General features: G+C 39.7%; 1 protein-coding gene across 2 annotated transcripts in view; it reads left to right on the top strand.

The window, feature by feature from the left end:
* GABPB2 (GA binding protein transcription factor subunit beta 2) overlaps nucleotides 1-15867 on the top strand; it is a 28315-nt gene extending 12448 nt beyond the window's left edge. The window contains exons 6-9 of one of the 2 annotated variants that reach the window (XM_081256914.1): nucleotides 3899-4015; nucleotides 6144-6329; nucleotides 10566-10696; nucleotides 10823-15867. In XM_081256914.1, the coding sequence (XP_081113040.1) occupies nucleotides 3899-4015; nucleotides 6144-6329; nucleotides 10566-10696; nucleotides 10823-11122 (734 nt within the window). In that variant the 3' untranslated portion in view covers nucleotides 11123-15867. The remainder of the gene's footprint in view (nucleotides 1-3898; nucleotides 4016-6143; nucleotides 6330-10565; nucleotides 10697-10822) is intronic. The other variant, XM_081256915.1, reaches the window with a different exon arrangement.
* Nucleotides 15868-16864: the final 997 nt, after the last annotated feature.

The raw sequence follows: 16864 nt of genomic DNA, 5'->3' as shown, positions 1-16864 counted from the left end.
AAGTTTTTAGAAGCCAATAAAGTTATATGTTCACAAACACTATTGAATAAAAAGAGCTAGAGTTAAGTCTTTAGTCTAACTACTGAAATTCTCCAGATTCTTATCTGGAATGATAAGCAAAGTTGAAGACATTCAGGATAGAGATTCTTAGCCTTGATTCCCATGGACCTATATCACGTTTGTCGTGTTGCTTTTGGCAAACCTACTCTTCTTTCTCTCTTCTGTATGTTGACAATGGCAAATTGAAATTGCTAAACTGTCACATAATTAGAGCTGATCTCTCCAGTGTCATCTTACTCATGAAGCAGTTCTACCTAGCTCTTCCCCTTTAGGGGACTGGCCTATCTGATGTTTATTCAGTGCAGATAAAAGAAAGGAGAAAAGTTATAAGACAAATTCAGGTTGTGTTATTGAGCTGGGTTAAAGGATTTTCTTTTCCTGAATGGTGGGGCAGGCCTCTTGTTTCCCATCATCCAGTAATATTTTTAAGAGTTAACTGAAAAGACCTTAAAAAAAAGAGAGAGAGAGAATTAACTGGAAGTATCATAGGATTATCATTTTGGTGGATTTTTTTTTTTTTTTTTGCTGCGCCCCACACCATGTGGGATCTTAGTTCCCCTACCAGGGATTGAACCCATGCCCCCACATTGGGAGCCTGGAGTCTTAACCACTGGACCGCCAGGGAAGTCCTTGGTGGTTAGAAACAAAATTCAGATTATAAAGTTTGCTTTCAATTTTCCATTTGTGACTAAAGATGTCAGTCATCAGTGCCACCATCAAACTGCAGTGATTTGGGAAAGCAGACTAATTTAAACATTAATCAGAGCAAAACAAAGTTATGAAGATGAATTTCCTGTTTCTGTAGAATCATAAGATGCACTCCAAAGTCAAATATAAGTTGCCTTATATTGGTTCATAAAGGGTACAGGCTTTGGAATCTAATAATTAGGTTCTAATCTGGGCTATGACATTTACTAGCTGCATGACCCTGGGCAAGTTACTTAATTTTTCTGGATCTAGTTTGCTGAGGTTGCCTAGCTGACCATAGCACACTACCCTAAATCCTGGTCTGAAGAGCTTATTTATTTATATAAGCTACATTCTGAATAGGTAAAAAGTTGTCACTAACAATGCCATTTCCCTTCCAAAAACAACAGCAACCATGCACATTTCACTTTATTTGATGTGGGGGTCTTATATTAAAGAGAACAAAGGAATTAACATTATTTAACAATAAAGTACTTTATTTTCCTAGAACTCCCTGGGATAAGTCTAAGGTGATTTGCATCATCTCTTCAGTTTCAACTGTATATGTCAGAATACTAAACCTAATTTTTCACATATGTTCTTCATTTTGCTATTGAGGGGAAGTTGGATGAGTCATTATGTTTGAATCAAAGGGAGAGCACCCTTAGGTTGGAATCATTTTATACTAAGAAGTATATAATGTCTTTCTCATGAAGCAGTTCTACCCAGTTCTACCTTTAGCTTGGTGGCCTACCTGATGTTTGTCCTAGAACTTTAATTATAACAGCCTTGCTTGTGTGTGTGTCTGTGTGTTTTAACTGTGGTAAAATAATAACAGTCTTTTTTTATTGTTAGTGACTTACTGTCACATATATTCCAACCTCCATGAGGCATATATCTAAAAATTGCTTGTTCCTTGTTTGTTTCATCTGTGAGTTTTATGTCAGCACTTGGTACGATAGTCTGAGTGATAAGAAAAACATGAACTAAGCAGGAAAATTAGGGTATAGGCTATAGCTGAATCTTGCTCTTACTGAAGTCATTAGATAGACACAGGCTCCTTTCTAGAGGTCAAGCACTGTGTTCTACTCAGACCATTTGGTTCCCTGAGTATTTTATGAGAAACTAAAATAAGGATATTATTACTATCTCTACCCTTATCTTCACTCCCACAGTCATCACCCAAAAGCTTTGATTAAAATAGTTTCCAGCTATGTGTATTATACAAGTAATCCACCTTTTTATGGAAAAATTCTGAAATTTAAATTTATAAACCAGTTAAACTAACTAGATTAATCATATCAGAAAAGGACTTTAAGGTTTTTTAAAGTATTTTACAGATAATTGACTTTTTTAAAGCATAGTAGTGGGAGAACTTAAGAGTACATTTAGGGCTTCCCTGGTGGAGCAGTTGTTAGGTATCCGCCTGCCAATGCAGGGGACATGGGTTCAAGCCCTGATCCAGGAAGATCCCACATGCTGCCGAGCACCTAAGCCCATGAGCCACAACTACTGAGCCTGCGCTCTAGAGGCCTCGAGCCACAACTACTGAGCCCGTGTGTCACAACTACTGAAGCCTGCACACCTAGAACCCATGCTCCGCATCAAGAGAAGCCACCACAATGAGAAGCCTGTGCACCACAACAAAGCGTAACCCCCATTTGCCACAACTAGAGAAAGCCCGCGTGCAGCAATGAAGACCCAATGCAGCCAAAAATAAAATAAATGAAATGAAACTAAGAAAAAAAAAAGAGCGCATTTAAAAAGAAAATAGGGCTTCCCTGGTGGCACAGTGGTTGAGAGTCCGCCTGCAGTTGCAGGGGACACAGGTTCGTGCCCCGGTCCGGGAGGATCCCACATGCCGCAGAGCAGCTGGGCCCATGAGCCATGGCCGCTGAGCCTGCGTGTCCGGAGCCTGTGCTCCACAACGGGAGAGGCCACAACAGTGAGGCCCGCGTACCACAAAAAAAAAAAAAAGAAAAGAAAAGAAAAAAAAGAAGTGTATCAGTCACATTTCAGTCAGGTGACAAAGCTACATATGGTGTAGTTTTATTATACGTAATTTTATTATACATATAAAATAAATATACCTATTTTATTATACATATATAATTATATATATAATAAGTATATAATTTATAAGCTTATAAACTTAATTTATAAACACTCTTTAGTAACAATGGAGTAACTACTATGAGGAGAGAACTCAGGAATAGCCAGTATGGGGAGCAGCCACTACTTCTGTATGACAAAACTTAATCTCATGCCAGATGACAAGAAATATTTATGGGGTCCAGCTTCAGTATCACAAGATAACGGCAAAGAAGGGTGGATTTGCAGCCAAGAAGCAACTAATTCACAACTGGTACAATAAGTATCTCTGAAATTATAGTGAAAGACATAGGGAAATGAAATTCATGTTATAAAAGTTTGATTTATGAAAAATTGTTGAGTAATACTTTCAGTTCATAAAGTTAGGAGTGCCTATTGCCAAATCTAATACACTTCCCTCTTGGAACTTAGCTGTAAGGATATCACACAGATACAAGAGAAAAAGGTTATGAACAAATTGTTTTTGAAAAGCACACCATGACATAACTAAAGTAGGTAAAGTAGGTAATTGTTTAGCCTTTGACATTCAATATGTGAAACTTCAGGTTTTTAATGTTCTTGCACTTGAGGTCAATCCTAGTCTTCTCACCTCTCTAGCTGATGAATAGAAGTAGCATGGTTGAGTAAAGCCCAGGAGGGGCCTATTCCCTCAACACTGCTTAGTTTGGGATGAGGCATGCTTTGTACCCTTACTGCCTGCTGCCAAGGAGAGCTCTGCATAGCCAGCCTAGGGAGTGGGTGGCACTCTTGGTCTGTTAGCTACTGATGCTCAGCATTGGCAATGCCAAGAGAATGATCAAATGAAGGGACTGTAGTGTGGCCTTACACCAAGCATATTACCTTAATCCACTTTAAAGGGAAGACTTTAAACCTTAAAAGAGTTTTAACACCATGATAATTGGTTTTTGTAAGTTTGTATTAGAGAGCAAGATTAAGCACATTAGAGTGAAAAGCTGAGGTTTTGATTTAATAAGCCATTTTTAGTTCATCTGAATTTTTTCTCTCCGCTGGACCTCATTTGCCTTTTTTACCAAAATAGGTGACCCCCATGCCTCCTCAACAGTACACTTCTCAAATTCTACCACCTCAGTGTTGGCCACCCTTGCAGCTCTTGCTGAGGCATCAGCCCCCCTCTGCAACTCACACAGAGCCACAGGTAGGTAAGGGATATCTGCTGGGTGAATCACCATTTCATCTTTTGCTTTTGAATCTCCAGCAGATTTAATTTGCATGAAATGTTAAAGAATTATGGTTAGAGACAGCGAGGATAAAGGAATGTAGAGTCATTGAGCATCAGAAAGAAAAATCGCTGTGACATAATCAATCAGCTGAATAATATCAGAGAATGACTAAGTTATTCTTTTGTAGTTTTGCAGCTTCAAGTTTGTTTATCCTGACTCCAGTTGCATCAGATTGAAATGTTTAGTCTTATATTAGCAGAGTTTTGGAAATACTCTATGTTATGCTTTGTCTGATGCTATCATAGAATGATTCTAAATAGCAGCCTAAATATCTTGTATTAAAGCATCAGAATCCATGGGACTGCTACCTTGCTCATTATTATATTCTTTGTACCTCAGGTTGGCTTGCTTTTATTTTCACTGGAGATGTTATTTTGGCATCTCCAGTGGATTTGTGAAGATACATTCTGTATAGTGCCCTTCTTATTTTAAAACAGAAAGGTTTCAGGTCACTTAGCCAGAGCTAGTGACCCACAGGGAAAAGGCTTAAGGCTTCATATAGGTAGGGGACAAATAGTCATAGGTAGGGCTAAATAGTCATTTAGGAATCCTTCTGGAAACCTCTGGCAGTCTGCTCCATCATAAATGAAAGCAGATTGTTGATTTCTTTCTGCCATTGACATTTGGATGCTGAGAACATTCCTCCAATCCTAGTTTTCCAACTGACAACAATCATAAAGATCTCTACTCAGATGTGTGTGAGTGAACAGCATGGCAGAGGAAAAAGCAATGTATTAAACTTGTGCTTGTTATTCTTTTGATTTGTTCTTTGATGTTGGATAAATCATTTACTTCTCCAGGTCTCAGTCTCCTCATCTCTGACATTATGGTTGGATTAGATTACCTGTCAGGGTCCTTTCAGCTATAACGTTTAACTGTTCTTTGTTTCTAGGAGGTGTGAATGCTCTATTTCCGCTGAACTGCCTGAATGTGTCTCATATCGATAGTCCCTACCCCACTTATTGCAAAGTTCTACTTGTGACTCTTTAAGATATAGAAATTTCATAGTGGTAGGAGCTGTTTCCCCTAATAGTTATTGGGGATACTGACTAACCAAACTGAAAATCTTTATTCAACATGATACATGTAAATCTCTTAGAAAGGTACCTAGCACATAGTGTCATTGCTGTTAATGTTATTGTTGATCTGTCAGATGAGAGAAGCCATCTACTATTTTTGTCTATCAGACTTCTTCTATGTTTTGACTTCTTGACATATTATTTTGTTAATTCACTATTAAATGCCTTTATTTCTTATAGAAATAGATCTACTCTAATTTATAGTTATTTTTCTAAGCTCTCTAAAGTTGTTTAGACTTTCAAGATGCTTTCTGAAAAAAGAGTTCTGAGATCAAATATGTTTGGGAAACTCAGTATATCTTATTTTATATTAGAGAGTCACAATGCTCATTAGTGTATTAGGGTCTCTGATACTTCCTACAAAATAAACAAACACAAAAATTTAAGCATATTTAAACGAGCACTTTGAAAATGTATTTGTACATAGAACCTATCTTTAGTGAAAGCTAACATGTCAATGAAGACATTTTATTTATTTATTTGTTTTTATTTTTGCCTGTGTTGGGCTTTATTGCTGCACGTGGGCTTTCTCTAGTTGCGGCGAGCGGGGGCTGCTCTTCGTTGGGGTGCACGGGCTTCTCACTGCGGTGGCTTCTCTTGCTGTGGAGCACGGGCTCTAGGTGTGCGGGCTTCAGTAGTTGTGGCACGTGGGCTCAGTAGTTGTGGCACACAGGCTTAGTTGCTCCGCGGCATGTAGAATCCTCCTGGACCAGGGCTTGAACCCATGTCCCCTGCGTTGGCAGGCGGATTCTTAACCACTGTGCCACCAGGGAAGCCCTTCCTGTTTTCTTTTCGCCTCTGACTTAGCATTGTTTACAGGAGCTTGCTTTTGTGAACTGTTGAATCTTAACTTTTTTTTTCAAGTTTTTCTATCCCTGATATTATCAGTTTTAAGGGGGCTGAAATTACTATACTTCTATTTTTTTTAAAGCTGAAATGTTATGTTTCCTTTTGTCATCTGTAGCTAATTCAGAGGAAATCATAGAAGGAAATTCTGTTGACTCATCAATCCAGCAAGTGGTGGGGAGTGGAGGCCAGAGGGTCATCACCATAGTGACCGATGGAGTCCCTCTGGGTAATATCCAAACTGCAATCCCTACTGGAGGCATTGGCCAGCCATTTATTGTAACTATGCAAGATGGACAGCAAGGTGAGTTATCCCATTTAGACAATTGTTTATTAAAAGATGCTTTAGACACTCAACACACCTCTAAAAATGAAGCATTAGGGGGACTTCCCTGGCGGTCCAGTGGTTAAGACTCCGCACTTCCAGTGCAGGGGGTGTGGGTTCGATCCCTGGTTGGTGAACTAAGATCCCACAGGCCATGTGGTATGGCCAAAAAAAAAAAAAAAAAAATGAGGCATTAGGGCAAGTAATGGGAATGGAAGAAAGCCAGATGCCAGATGGGACAAAGAAGCTCTGAAAAAGGAAAAAAACAGAAGCCAGGCTGGCTGGCAAAGGCTAATTCTCCTAATATATATAAAATCTGTGAGTAAAACCAATAATCTGGTAGAAGAAAGAGCAAATAATGTCAACTAGTAGTTCACAGAAAAGAAAATACTGATGGTTCTTAAAAATAGGAAAATATGTTCAACCCACTTCTTTCATGCAAGAGAAATATAAATAAATAAATACTGCAGCAAGATACCATTAAAGCACTATATTGTCAAGGGTATGGGGAAACAGGCAGTCTTATAAATCACTGGTGAGAGTGTAAATTACTGCATCCTCTGAAGAGCAAATTGTCAATATATATCAGTATTGAAGATGCATATACCTTTTGCCTAAAAAGTTATTTTTCTAGGAATTTATATTCACACACACAGAAATGACATATATACTAAATTATTCATTATAGCATTATTTGTAGTCATCAGAGATTAAAAAGAACCTAAGTAGGGCTTCCCTGGTGGCACAGTGGTTGAGAGTCCTCCTGCCGATGCAGGGGACATGGGTTTGTGCCCCGGTCCGGGAAGATCCCACATGCCGCGGAGCAGCTAGACCCGTGGGCCATGGCTGCTGAGCCTGTGTGTCCGGAGCCTGTGCTCCGCAACAGGAAAGGCCACAACAGTGAGAGGCCCGCGTACCACAAAAAAAAAAGGAACCTAAGTAGAAGTCATTAAGGAACTGGATAAATAAATTATGATACACCCCACCCATGCAATGGAATACTATGCAGCTATAGAAGACAATGAGGAAGATTCTTGTATACAAGTATGGTCTGATCTCCAAAATACATTAAGTAACAAGAGCAAGATGCAGGGGTGTGTAGAGTATGCTACATTTGTATTTTTAAAAAAGGGAAATATATGTATATTTGCTAATATGTTCATAGACTTAAACTATCTCTGGAAGAACATTCAGAAATAACATTGATAACATTGGTTCCCTTGTGGCAGGGCACCTGGGTAGCTAGGATGGATAGGAAGCTTTTCAATGTATATGCTTTTATAGCTTTTAATCTTTGAACCATGTGAATGTATTACATATTCAAAAAATACATAAGTAAATTTTTTTTGAAAAAAGAAAGAAACTAATCATTACAACTTCATTTCTCAGAAATACTGAAGGTTGAAGAAGGAGGGTTGATATAATTACCTTTTGTGTCATCAAAATTTTGACTTGGCCTAAATAATTATGGGGATTTTATAATTTTCAAATTATTTGAATTGATGGATCTTTGCAGTATGGGAAGAAAGAGTAGAAATTAAACCTTTATAATTCAGGCTTTGGTATCATAAGTTCTTGGAGCTTTATTTGAAAATATACCACTGATATTTTTGTGGACATGATTATCATTTAAAGTTTTGGGGGGCTCATTGAGTAAGTGAGAGACTCTGCTTGTAATGGAGTTAAATAAATGAGAACAAAGTTGTTTTAAGGAAAAAAATAAAATTTGAGGTTTTGCCTAGATGAACTACACTACTTTAAAAAAATTTTTTTTAATTACTTATTTATTTTTGGCTGCGTTGGGTCTTTGTTGCTGCATGCGGGCTTTCTCTAGTTGTGGAGAACTGGGGCTACTTTTTTTTTTTTTGCGGTACACAGGCCTCTCACTGTTGTGGCCTCTCCCGTTGCGGAGCACAGGCTCCAGATGTGCAGGCTCAGCGGCCATGGCTTACGGGCCCAGCCACTCCGCGGCACGTGGGATCTTCCCGGACGGGGGCACGAACCCGTGTCCCCTGCATCGGCAGGCAGACTCTCAACCACTGTGCCACCAGGGAAGCCTTAGCGGGGGCTACTTTTCGTTGCAGTGCGCAGGGTTTCTCATTGAGCCCGGAGCACGGGCTCTAGGCACACGGGCTCAGTAGTTGTAGTGCACCGGCTTAGTTGCTCCACGGCATGTGGGATCGTTCCTGACCAGGGCTCAGACCCGTGTCCCCTGACTTGACAGGCGGATTCTTAACCACTGCACCACCAAGGAAATCCACTACACTACTTTTTACAGATGCATTTAACCAGGCCCAAAGAAGGAGAGCTGAAATTTTGTGAATTAATTGTAAGAAATTTTTAATCCCAGACAGAATTTCCATTTCCACTTAGCAGATATCCAAGCTGCTTTCTACTGCTATCAGTTATGAGTGTTCAAGGAATACAAGCTAATCTTAAAATCAACCAAACCAAATAACTAGGTAAATCTGCTTTAAACAAAAATCATAATGCATCCTAAAACCTAAGTATAATTTTAACTTTTTATTTTGAGATAATCATATATTCATTCATGTATAGTTGTAAGAAATAATACAGAAAGATCCTGCATACCTATCACCCAGTTTCCCCCAATGGTAACATTTTGTATAACTCTAGTACAATATTACAGACAGGAAATTGACATTGGTACAATCCACCAACCTTATTGAGATTTTTTCCAGTTTTATATGCATTCATTTGTGAGTTTGTGTTCTACGCAATTTAATGTATCAGCACCACCAAAATTGAGATACAAAACAGTTCCATCACCGAGATTCCTTGTGCTACTCTGTATTCCTTGTGTTATAGCCACTTACCTTCCCACCTCATTCCTAACACTGGCAACTACTAACTAATTCATCTGTTCTCTATTTTTATACTTTTGTCATTTCAAGAATGTTATATAAATGGAATCATACAGTATATAGCCTTTTGAGATTGGCTTTTTTCTCTCAGCATAATTTCCTTAAGGTCTATCCAAGTTGATGTTTGTATCAATAGTTCATTTCTTTTTATTGCTGAGTAGTATTCCATGGTATGGATGTACCATAGTTTGTTTAACCATTTACCTACTTAATCTGTCTCCAGGTTTTGGCTATATCTGAGTAAAGCTGTTATGATCAATCATGTACAGGTTGTATGGGAACATAAGTTTTCAGTTTTCTGGGGTAAATGTCCCAAAGTAAAATTTCAGGGTCATATGGTAAATGCATGTTTAATTTTGTAAAACACTGCCAAACTATTTTCTACAGTGACTGTACCATTTTACATTTCCACCAGCAATTTATGAATAATCCAGTTTCCCACATTCTTGCCAGCGTTTGGTGTTATCACTTTTTTTTTAAATTTTAGCCATTCGGATAGGTGTGTAGTGCATCATGTGTGTTGTGTGCATATGTGTGTTGACCCTTTTCTCACTTAATCTATGAGAAGAGAAATAGTTAAATTAGACACAGCTAATGGCAAACTGCTTTCATGAAAGGTTTCTCAAAATTCTTATTTAAGATATCAGACCTACTTTAGATAAGTTATTCCCGCAGAATTGTAAGCTAAGTGGTCACAGCTTCTGATCTACAGTCAGACATTTCTATATAAAAGCCTCAGAGTTGGGTCTTAACTGCATGGCTTCCAAACCTGCAAATCTTCACCCTTCCTTTCTGAGGTCTTCTTAGTGCCTCTAATCTTTTTGGTTTCTCTCTGTAAAGCCATGCCTTGCCTGTTGACTCTAAAATCCAAAGAGATATGAACAGTGAGATATCAGAGAATATATTTTAGTTTAGATGATTTTTTTTTTTTTTTTTTTTGGCTGCGTTGGGTCTTCGTTGCTGTGCGCGGGCTTTCTCTAGTTGCGGTGAGCAGGGGTTACTCTTCGTTGCGGTGCACAGGTTTCTCATTGCAGTGGCTTCTCTTGTTGCAGAGCACGGGCTCTAGGTGGACGGGCTTCAGTAGTTGTGGCTCACAGGCTCTAGAGCGCAGGCTCAGTAGTTGTGGTGCACGAGCTTAGTTGCTCCACGGCATGTGGGATCTTCCCGGACCGGGCTCGAACCCATGTCCCCTGCATTGGCAGGTGGATTCTTAACCACTGCACCACCAGGGAAGCTCTATATTTTAGTTTATTGTCTGATTCAAAGTAAGCAAAGTCTCTTTGTTTTACTATGTATTCATCACCTCCAATTGGTGTCCTTTGGCTTATAGTTCTAACTGTACCTGCTGGTCAGGTTGCAGAGGAGACTGTCATTGAAGAAGAGGCAGAAGAAGCCGAGAAATTGCCAGTGACTAAGAAACCAAGAATAGAAGAGATGACAGACAGTGTGGAGGAAAGCAAGGTAATGTTTTTAGCAGTGGTGGAGAGAAGAGAAGGCAAAGATTCCAAAGCCAGAACTTTCAAGGCCCAAACCCTTCTTTTTTGTCTACTCTCAGGAATTCTTACCTGTGGTGGTTTACTTTTACAGGAAGGCACTGAAAGAGAGCTACTTCAGCAGCAACTCCAGGAGGCTAATCGAAGAGCCCAGGAATACCGACACCAGCTCCTAAAGAAAGAGCAGGAGGCAGAACAGTACCGCCTCAAGCTAGAGGCCATGGCCCGACAACAGCCCAATGGAGTTGATTTCACTATGGTTGAAGAGGTGGCTGAGGTAGATGCTGTAGTAGTTACAGAGGGGGAGATGGAGGAGAGAGAGACAGAAGTGACCGGGGCAGTAGGGACCACAGAGCCTCATACTGGAGTTTCCATGGAAACTGTTTCAACTTAATGTGCAAGGGCCACAGCTTGTGCTGTGTCCATCTTTTTCCTCTTTTTAAAAGAAAATACAAAGGACAAACATTGTATAAAAATTAAGAATGTCCTAAAGAAGAAAATTATAGCAGGGTACAGAGTTTGGGCTCAGGAAGGCTCTCTATGCAACTGGAAAATTCAAAGCCAAATTTAGAGAACAAGTCTTCTGAGGGACCAAAAGAATAAGGACCAAATTTCTCAGCTCACATCATTGCTTGAAGCATAGAGGTAAAAGAATGCTGGATGTTGCAGATTCATTGTTTTTTAAATAACTGACTTTCTATCAAAAGATTTTAAAATAATATTCCTAATATGGACACACCCAGAGCCTTTAATATTATAGTTGTACCATCAAGTGACCTGAAACTTTGCCTTAGATTTATGATGTGTACCTGTTAGAGGAGAAACCTAATTGGGAGGAGGGATTAGATGCAAGCTTTGGGGAAGAGAAAGAAATATATTCCACTTCCGAAGGAGCAGGCAGGCACTCCCCACTATCCTGAGTTAATTTCACTGAAAAGAAACGTGTGATTGCCTGACTAAATTTGCATCCATTGTGTGTCCATAGCTCAGATGCCAGTTTAAGAAACTGAAATAGAATTTTTTAAAACTGGAAAGGAGAGAAGTGTATATAAATCCAAAATCCTCCATGCTGTGCCTCTACAATGCTGGAAAGTGGCCAGAAAGAGGCTCGTGGGGTTAGGAAACAATCTGGTCCTGAGATACCAACTTTGCTCTGGCTGGATTTTATGAAATCGCAATCAGGAGGGTAGTCTGTTGTCAGAACAACTTGCTTCCAACCATTTATTTATGTAATATCAAGCTTTAATATCAACTTTTTAATTTTATAAAACTTTGTTGAGTTTTCTAAGTGTGCCTTTCTGTGGAATTTACATGGTATCCTCTCATATGCAAGAAAAGACAGGGGGAGAGATGAATGCTGAGGATGTTGTATAGCTTTCTCCATCTGATTTGGGTTGAGTAAATTGCTCTATTTCCTTAAGGTCGGGCCTTGTGCAGAGCTTTTGTGCCTTATAGGTGCTCAGTGTGTGCTGGCAAAGGGAGTGAGAACTACCAGTGCCGTAATGTAAGGAACCAAAGATTCTGACCAGATGCTTCGTCACCTGACTCTCTTCTCTCCCACTATGCTCCCTTTGCCTATATACTTTTGAAAGTGTTTCATTGCTGGGATTTCTTGGAGTTTTTTTTTAAAAAAGGGAATACGAATGGAGAGAGAGGGGTTATGGAGAGGTCATCATCCTGGACTTGCTTGCTTGCTTTGTTGTAAATTAAAAGCAACCAGAGGGAGCTGTGCCAAGTAAACATTTGAAAGACTGTTTAGAATATGGTTTTCTTAGTTAGCAATCATGGGGAAAACATACATTTTTAATTTGGAATAAAATGTGACAGTTAACATGGTTCTGTTTACCTTGATTAGTGAAGTAATTTGCTGCAGTTTTCCAGAGGTGCAGAAACATTTGGGGCTTAAAATAGACTGAAAACATAACTCCCCAAACCGAATTTAACAAACAGAATTGGCTATTAGAAGTTTATAGACAAAAATACCAGTTTTGAAATTAATCTTGGCTACGGGCCACCGTAGCTAGGTTTTCTCCATGGACCAAGTACTAAGCACTTCCCAGATGATCAGAGATTAGTCTGCACTGTTGGGGATGATGGAGAAATGCAGTGGAGCAGCCTAGATAAGGGAGAGGGTAAAATTGTGGTATCTGCTCTCAAATCGTCCGATTTCTGTTTGCAATATTTTTCCTTTTTCTGAGTCCCTTTGTGAATCAGGTGCTAACAATAAGCTGCTATTGTGTGCCATTTCAAAGCTTTAGCTTAACTATAGAGGGACCAAGTGTTATTTTAGATGTGTTTTGTGTGTGTTCTTGGTGCATACATTGACTTTAATTCCTTCTTTTATTCTTTCCCGTTCAGGGAGTGGAGGTTAACTGTGTAGGAAATATGCAGGTCCAACCACCTCAGTCTCTGAGGTAACTTCTTATTGAGGGCGGGGAGTTTCCATCCAACACTCCCTTCTGAGCATACAGAGTCCCTACTGTTTGGGGGAACTGTTTAGAGTTTCTTATTCTTTTTTTGTAAGAGCCTATCATTCCCACCCAGTAAAATATCTAATACAGCCCAAGTCATTTTTGATGATGGGCTCTCTGAGATAGGGAGTTAAAGGGGGGGTTGGGATAGGGAGAGAGAGAAGGGAAATGTCTAGAAAGGGGTGGGTGGCAAAAGGGCATTTGTTTTTATTTACTTGGAATAGACCTTTTAGCATCCCAGAGAAGGGAAATAGGACTTGATCTCTAATTGTATTGCCATAGAGAGAATGGTAGGTCAGGATCCCTTGAAGTAGTTAGATTAAATATTAAAGACATGAATGGCAGTACCATTGTATGATTTTGCATATTTTTCTGAATCAGCCATGGAAGTTGGAAAAATGTTGCTAGATCTTCTGGGTTTGGGGATTCCAACTGGCTTATTGGTAAGGTTGGATTACAGAGAATCAAACAGACAAGTGGTTCAAAGATGCTACTTGAGCAGGAGAAACCTGAAGCCTAGGATGATTGCCTACTTTAAAATAAAGCTGCTTTAATAATATCAGTATTAATATAGGAATATTAGACCCTACATTTACATTTTGGTTTTAAGCTTTCCCCTAAAAAGGAGAAAGAAATATATCTTAACATTTCTGTTCTTGTTCCTGGCTTCAGGGAAATTACTTACAAATGTATAAATGTACATTCCCTTCCTATCACTACCTCTGTGGGATCCCTTAATTGTAATGCCAGAGTTGAGGTCTCTTAATTGAAATATGGGAGAACTTGGCTTTAGGTTTTCTGTATATTGAACTCAGCACCTTAAAAGATGTTATTTTTCTCTGTCAGATCTGTGTTTCATAATTTTTGCCTTTGCCTCTCCCCCTTTTTCAGCCTTAGCACTGCATTATTAAAATGTTTGTGTCTGCTCAGTAATATTAGAAATCTGTGGCATGCAAAATGACTTTCTTTCTTTATATTGCTGTAAAAGAAATGAATTTAACAGAGGGCTCTCCAGTTGAAGTTAGGTATTTTGTGACCAGGGCATTTTTAACACCCCTTTGCTGCACATATATACTGTGTACATTTATAAACACATATGAATTTTCCCACTTTTCTCTTTGTTTATTTGAAGTTGAACTCTAAAAGTACCTGGTAAAAGCTGGAAATATTTTTATTTCATTAAAAACATTAGAGAGGGTTTCTTTCAATTGAGTAAAGGCACTGAGGAAGAAAAAGCATTACTTTGGCCCTTTTTCTGAGGCATGCTCAACCGGCAGTAATGAGAAACCTGAGGAGTGAGGCCCTAGGGAGAGCTAGTACCTAGCTTTGCAGAGATTTCTTTAGCATACAGTGTGATGACATCGGTAAACTGAAAGATTCAGAGCAGGGTCAGGGGTAGAGATGGAGCTGCCTTTCCACAGAGCAAACCTCCTTTCAGCTCCTATGGTAGCTGTTTTGACTGGCATTTGTATAATTTCTTACACCTCTGAAAAGGAAAGAAACCCTAGATAAAGTTCCATGGCAGAAGGAGCAGACATTCTATGCATCTGCTTCCCAGTTTAGACATCTCGGCCTTTTAAGGAATGATCATTTTGAGAAAGCTTCTGTGGCTCTTTCCTAACAAACAACATTGTGGACCCCCAGAGCTAGAAGACATGAGGCATATAGTGAACTATTCCCAGAAGTTTAATATTGAGTGGGAATCGGTTTTTGTCCAGATTTGTTGGAGAATGGCCTCCTATTCTCTACTTGTTATATAGACATCTCTGTATGGCCAGAAAAGGAGCTTTAGAATGGAATACATATTAAGACCGCCTATGTGCTGCTCTAGGCTCTTATCTATTTCCACTTTATGTGATATTTTCCCCTTCTGAGTTAGTACTCTATTTCCTATGACAATATATTTAACAAGAGACCAGGAGCAAGAAGGATGTGAACTCGAATTAAGTAGCTTTGAACCTCTGGTGCTGCCTTTTTTTTTTTTTTTTTTAAGCCTCTCTTAAGATTAGGAGGTGGGGTGATATCCCTAGACTCCAGACTACTACATAGCAATTTGGCTTGTTAATGGCAGGAAATTGTGATTCCCTGTCTCTCTCCTCCCCTTTCCCCTCTTAACTACTTCTGCCTCTGTGACCCCATTGTTCTTATCTCATTGAGTCTTTCCCAGGCACTAGAATTTAATTAATAGGTCATTTCTAATCTATGTGCCTTGTCTTTCCTCTTTCTGTTCCCCTCCTTCCCTACCACATATTTTATGTTTATTCTTAAGTGGTTTGTTTCTGAGAATTAATCTAGGTCATACTCTATGTCCTGTGCTTCCTAGTTGGTCTCAGGCATCTTGCTCTATCAACAGTAATGATAGCAGCAGCTCCCTTCTCTGGCTTTTCCCTGTGTACTGTCCTTCTGCCAAGGCCATTTGTATTGGGGGGAGCAGAGAAAGGGTAGGTGGGGTGCCTAGCTTCTCAAAACATCTTCAGTTTTTCAGGTTGTCTAACAGCTTTATGTACAGTATGTTTTAAGAAAACTTAAGTATACTTCTCTTTTTTATTTAGGATTTTAATTAAATAGGGTTTGATTCTGATGAGCAAGTTTGTGTGTGTGGGTGTGTGTGTGAGCATTTGTGTGTATGTACATCTATACAGATCTATATTATATATACAATTTTTGTACTATCATTTAAAATAAAAAAATGTTTCTTACTAAAATGTCAAAGTCTTACCATTTCAGGTGTCACTGAAATTTTTTCCATCTCCTGAGCAAAAATTGTATCTACTCCCTGGTCACAGATAATCCTTAAGAGCAAGTTTTCCCCGTCCTACTGAGCTAATGAGGGTGGAGCAGTGGGAGGGTGGTTTTTTTGGGGGGGCATCTTCTTTCCCCTCTTTGGTGCCTCTTCTGACCCATTCACACTCTCTACCTTTTCCTTATCTAGCTACTCCTCAGCTGGTGTTCTTAACAGGCAGAGCAAGTTGAGGTAAGAACTGAAGTGAGAATGGAGAGAACTTTTGACTGACTTATTAATTTACATCTTCTTTCCTTCTTTTATCCCCTACTCCCTTCCCTAAAAGCAAACAACCAAGAGAGGAGAATAGTAGCTGAAGTAAATGATTCTGTGCCTTGTGTGCGAGTAAAGTCAATGCCAAGATAAGGGGAGGGGTACGGGAAGAACATCAGGCCCAGGGAGGCTTGGACATAGTGCATTTGCTCTGCTGGCTTCTAAGCTACTCTTAGTTAATAAGGTGCTTGTGGTTATCTCAGTCTAATTCAGCACATATTTATTAAGTAAATATGCGTAGCAGTCTGGTTGTGGCGCAATCCCTGTTGATAGCCAGGGTTGAACAGACCCACTTGGCTGGCTGCTTGGTCTAGTGTATAGGGTTCTCAAAAGCTGCTCCATTGGCAATAAAGATTCCTTTCTCAGATAAAGGAGGGTAGGGCTTCCCTGGTGGCGCAGTGGTTAAGAATCCACCTGCCAACACAGGGGACTTGGGTTCGAGCCCTGGTCCGGGAAGATCCCACATGCCACGGAGCAACTAAGCCTGTGCGCCACAACTACCGAGCCTGCACTCTAGAGCCCACGCACCACAACTAATGTAGCCCACGTGCCTAGAGTCCCTGCTCCGCAACAAGAGAAGCCACTGTAATGAGAAACCCGCGCACTGCAA

Source organism: Mesoplodon bidens, assembly GCF_964165515.1.
Source record: "Mesoplodon bidens genome assembly, chromosome: 2".
NCBI lineage: Eukaryota > Metazoa > Chordata > Mammalia > Artiodactyla > Ziphiidae > Mesoplodon > Mesoplodon bidens.
This window is presented reverse-complemented; position numbering and strand designations above follow the sequence as displayed.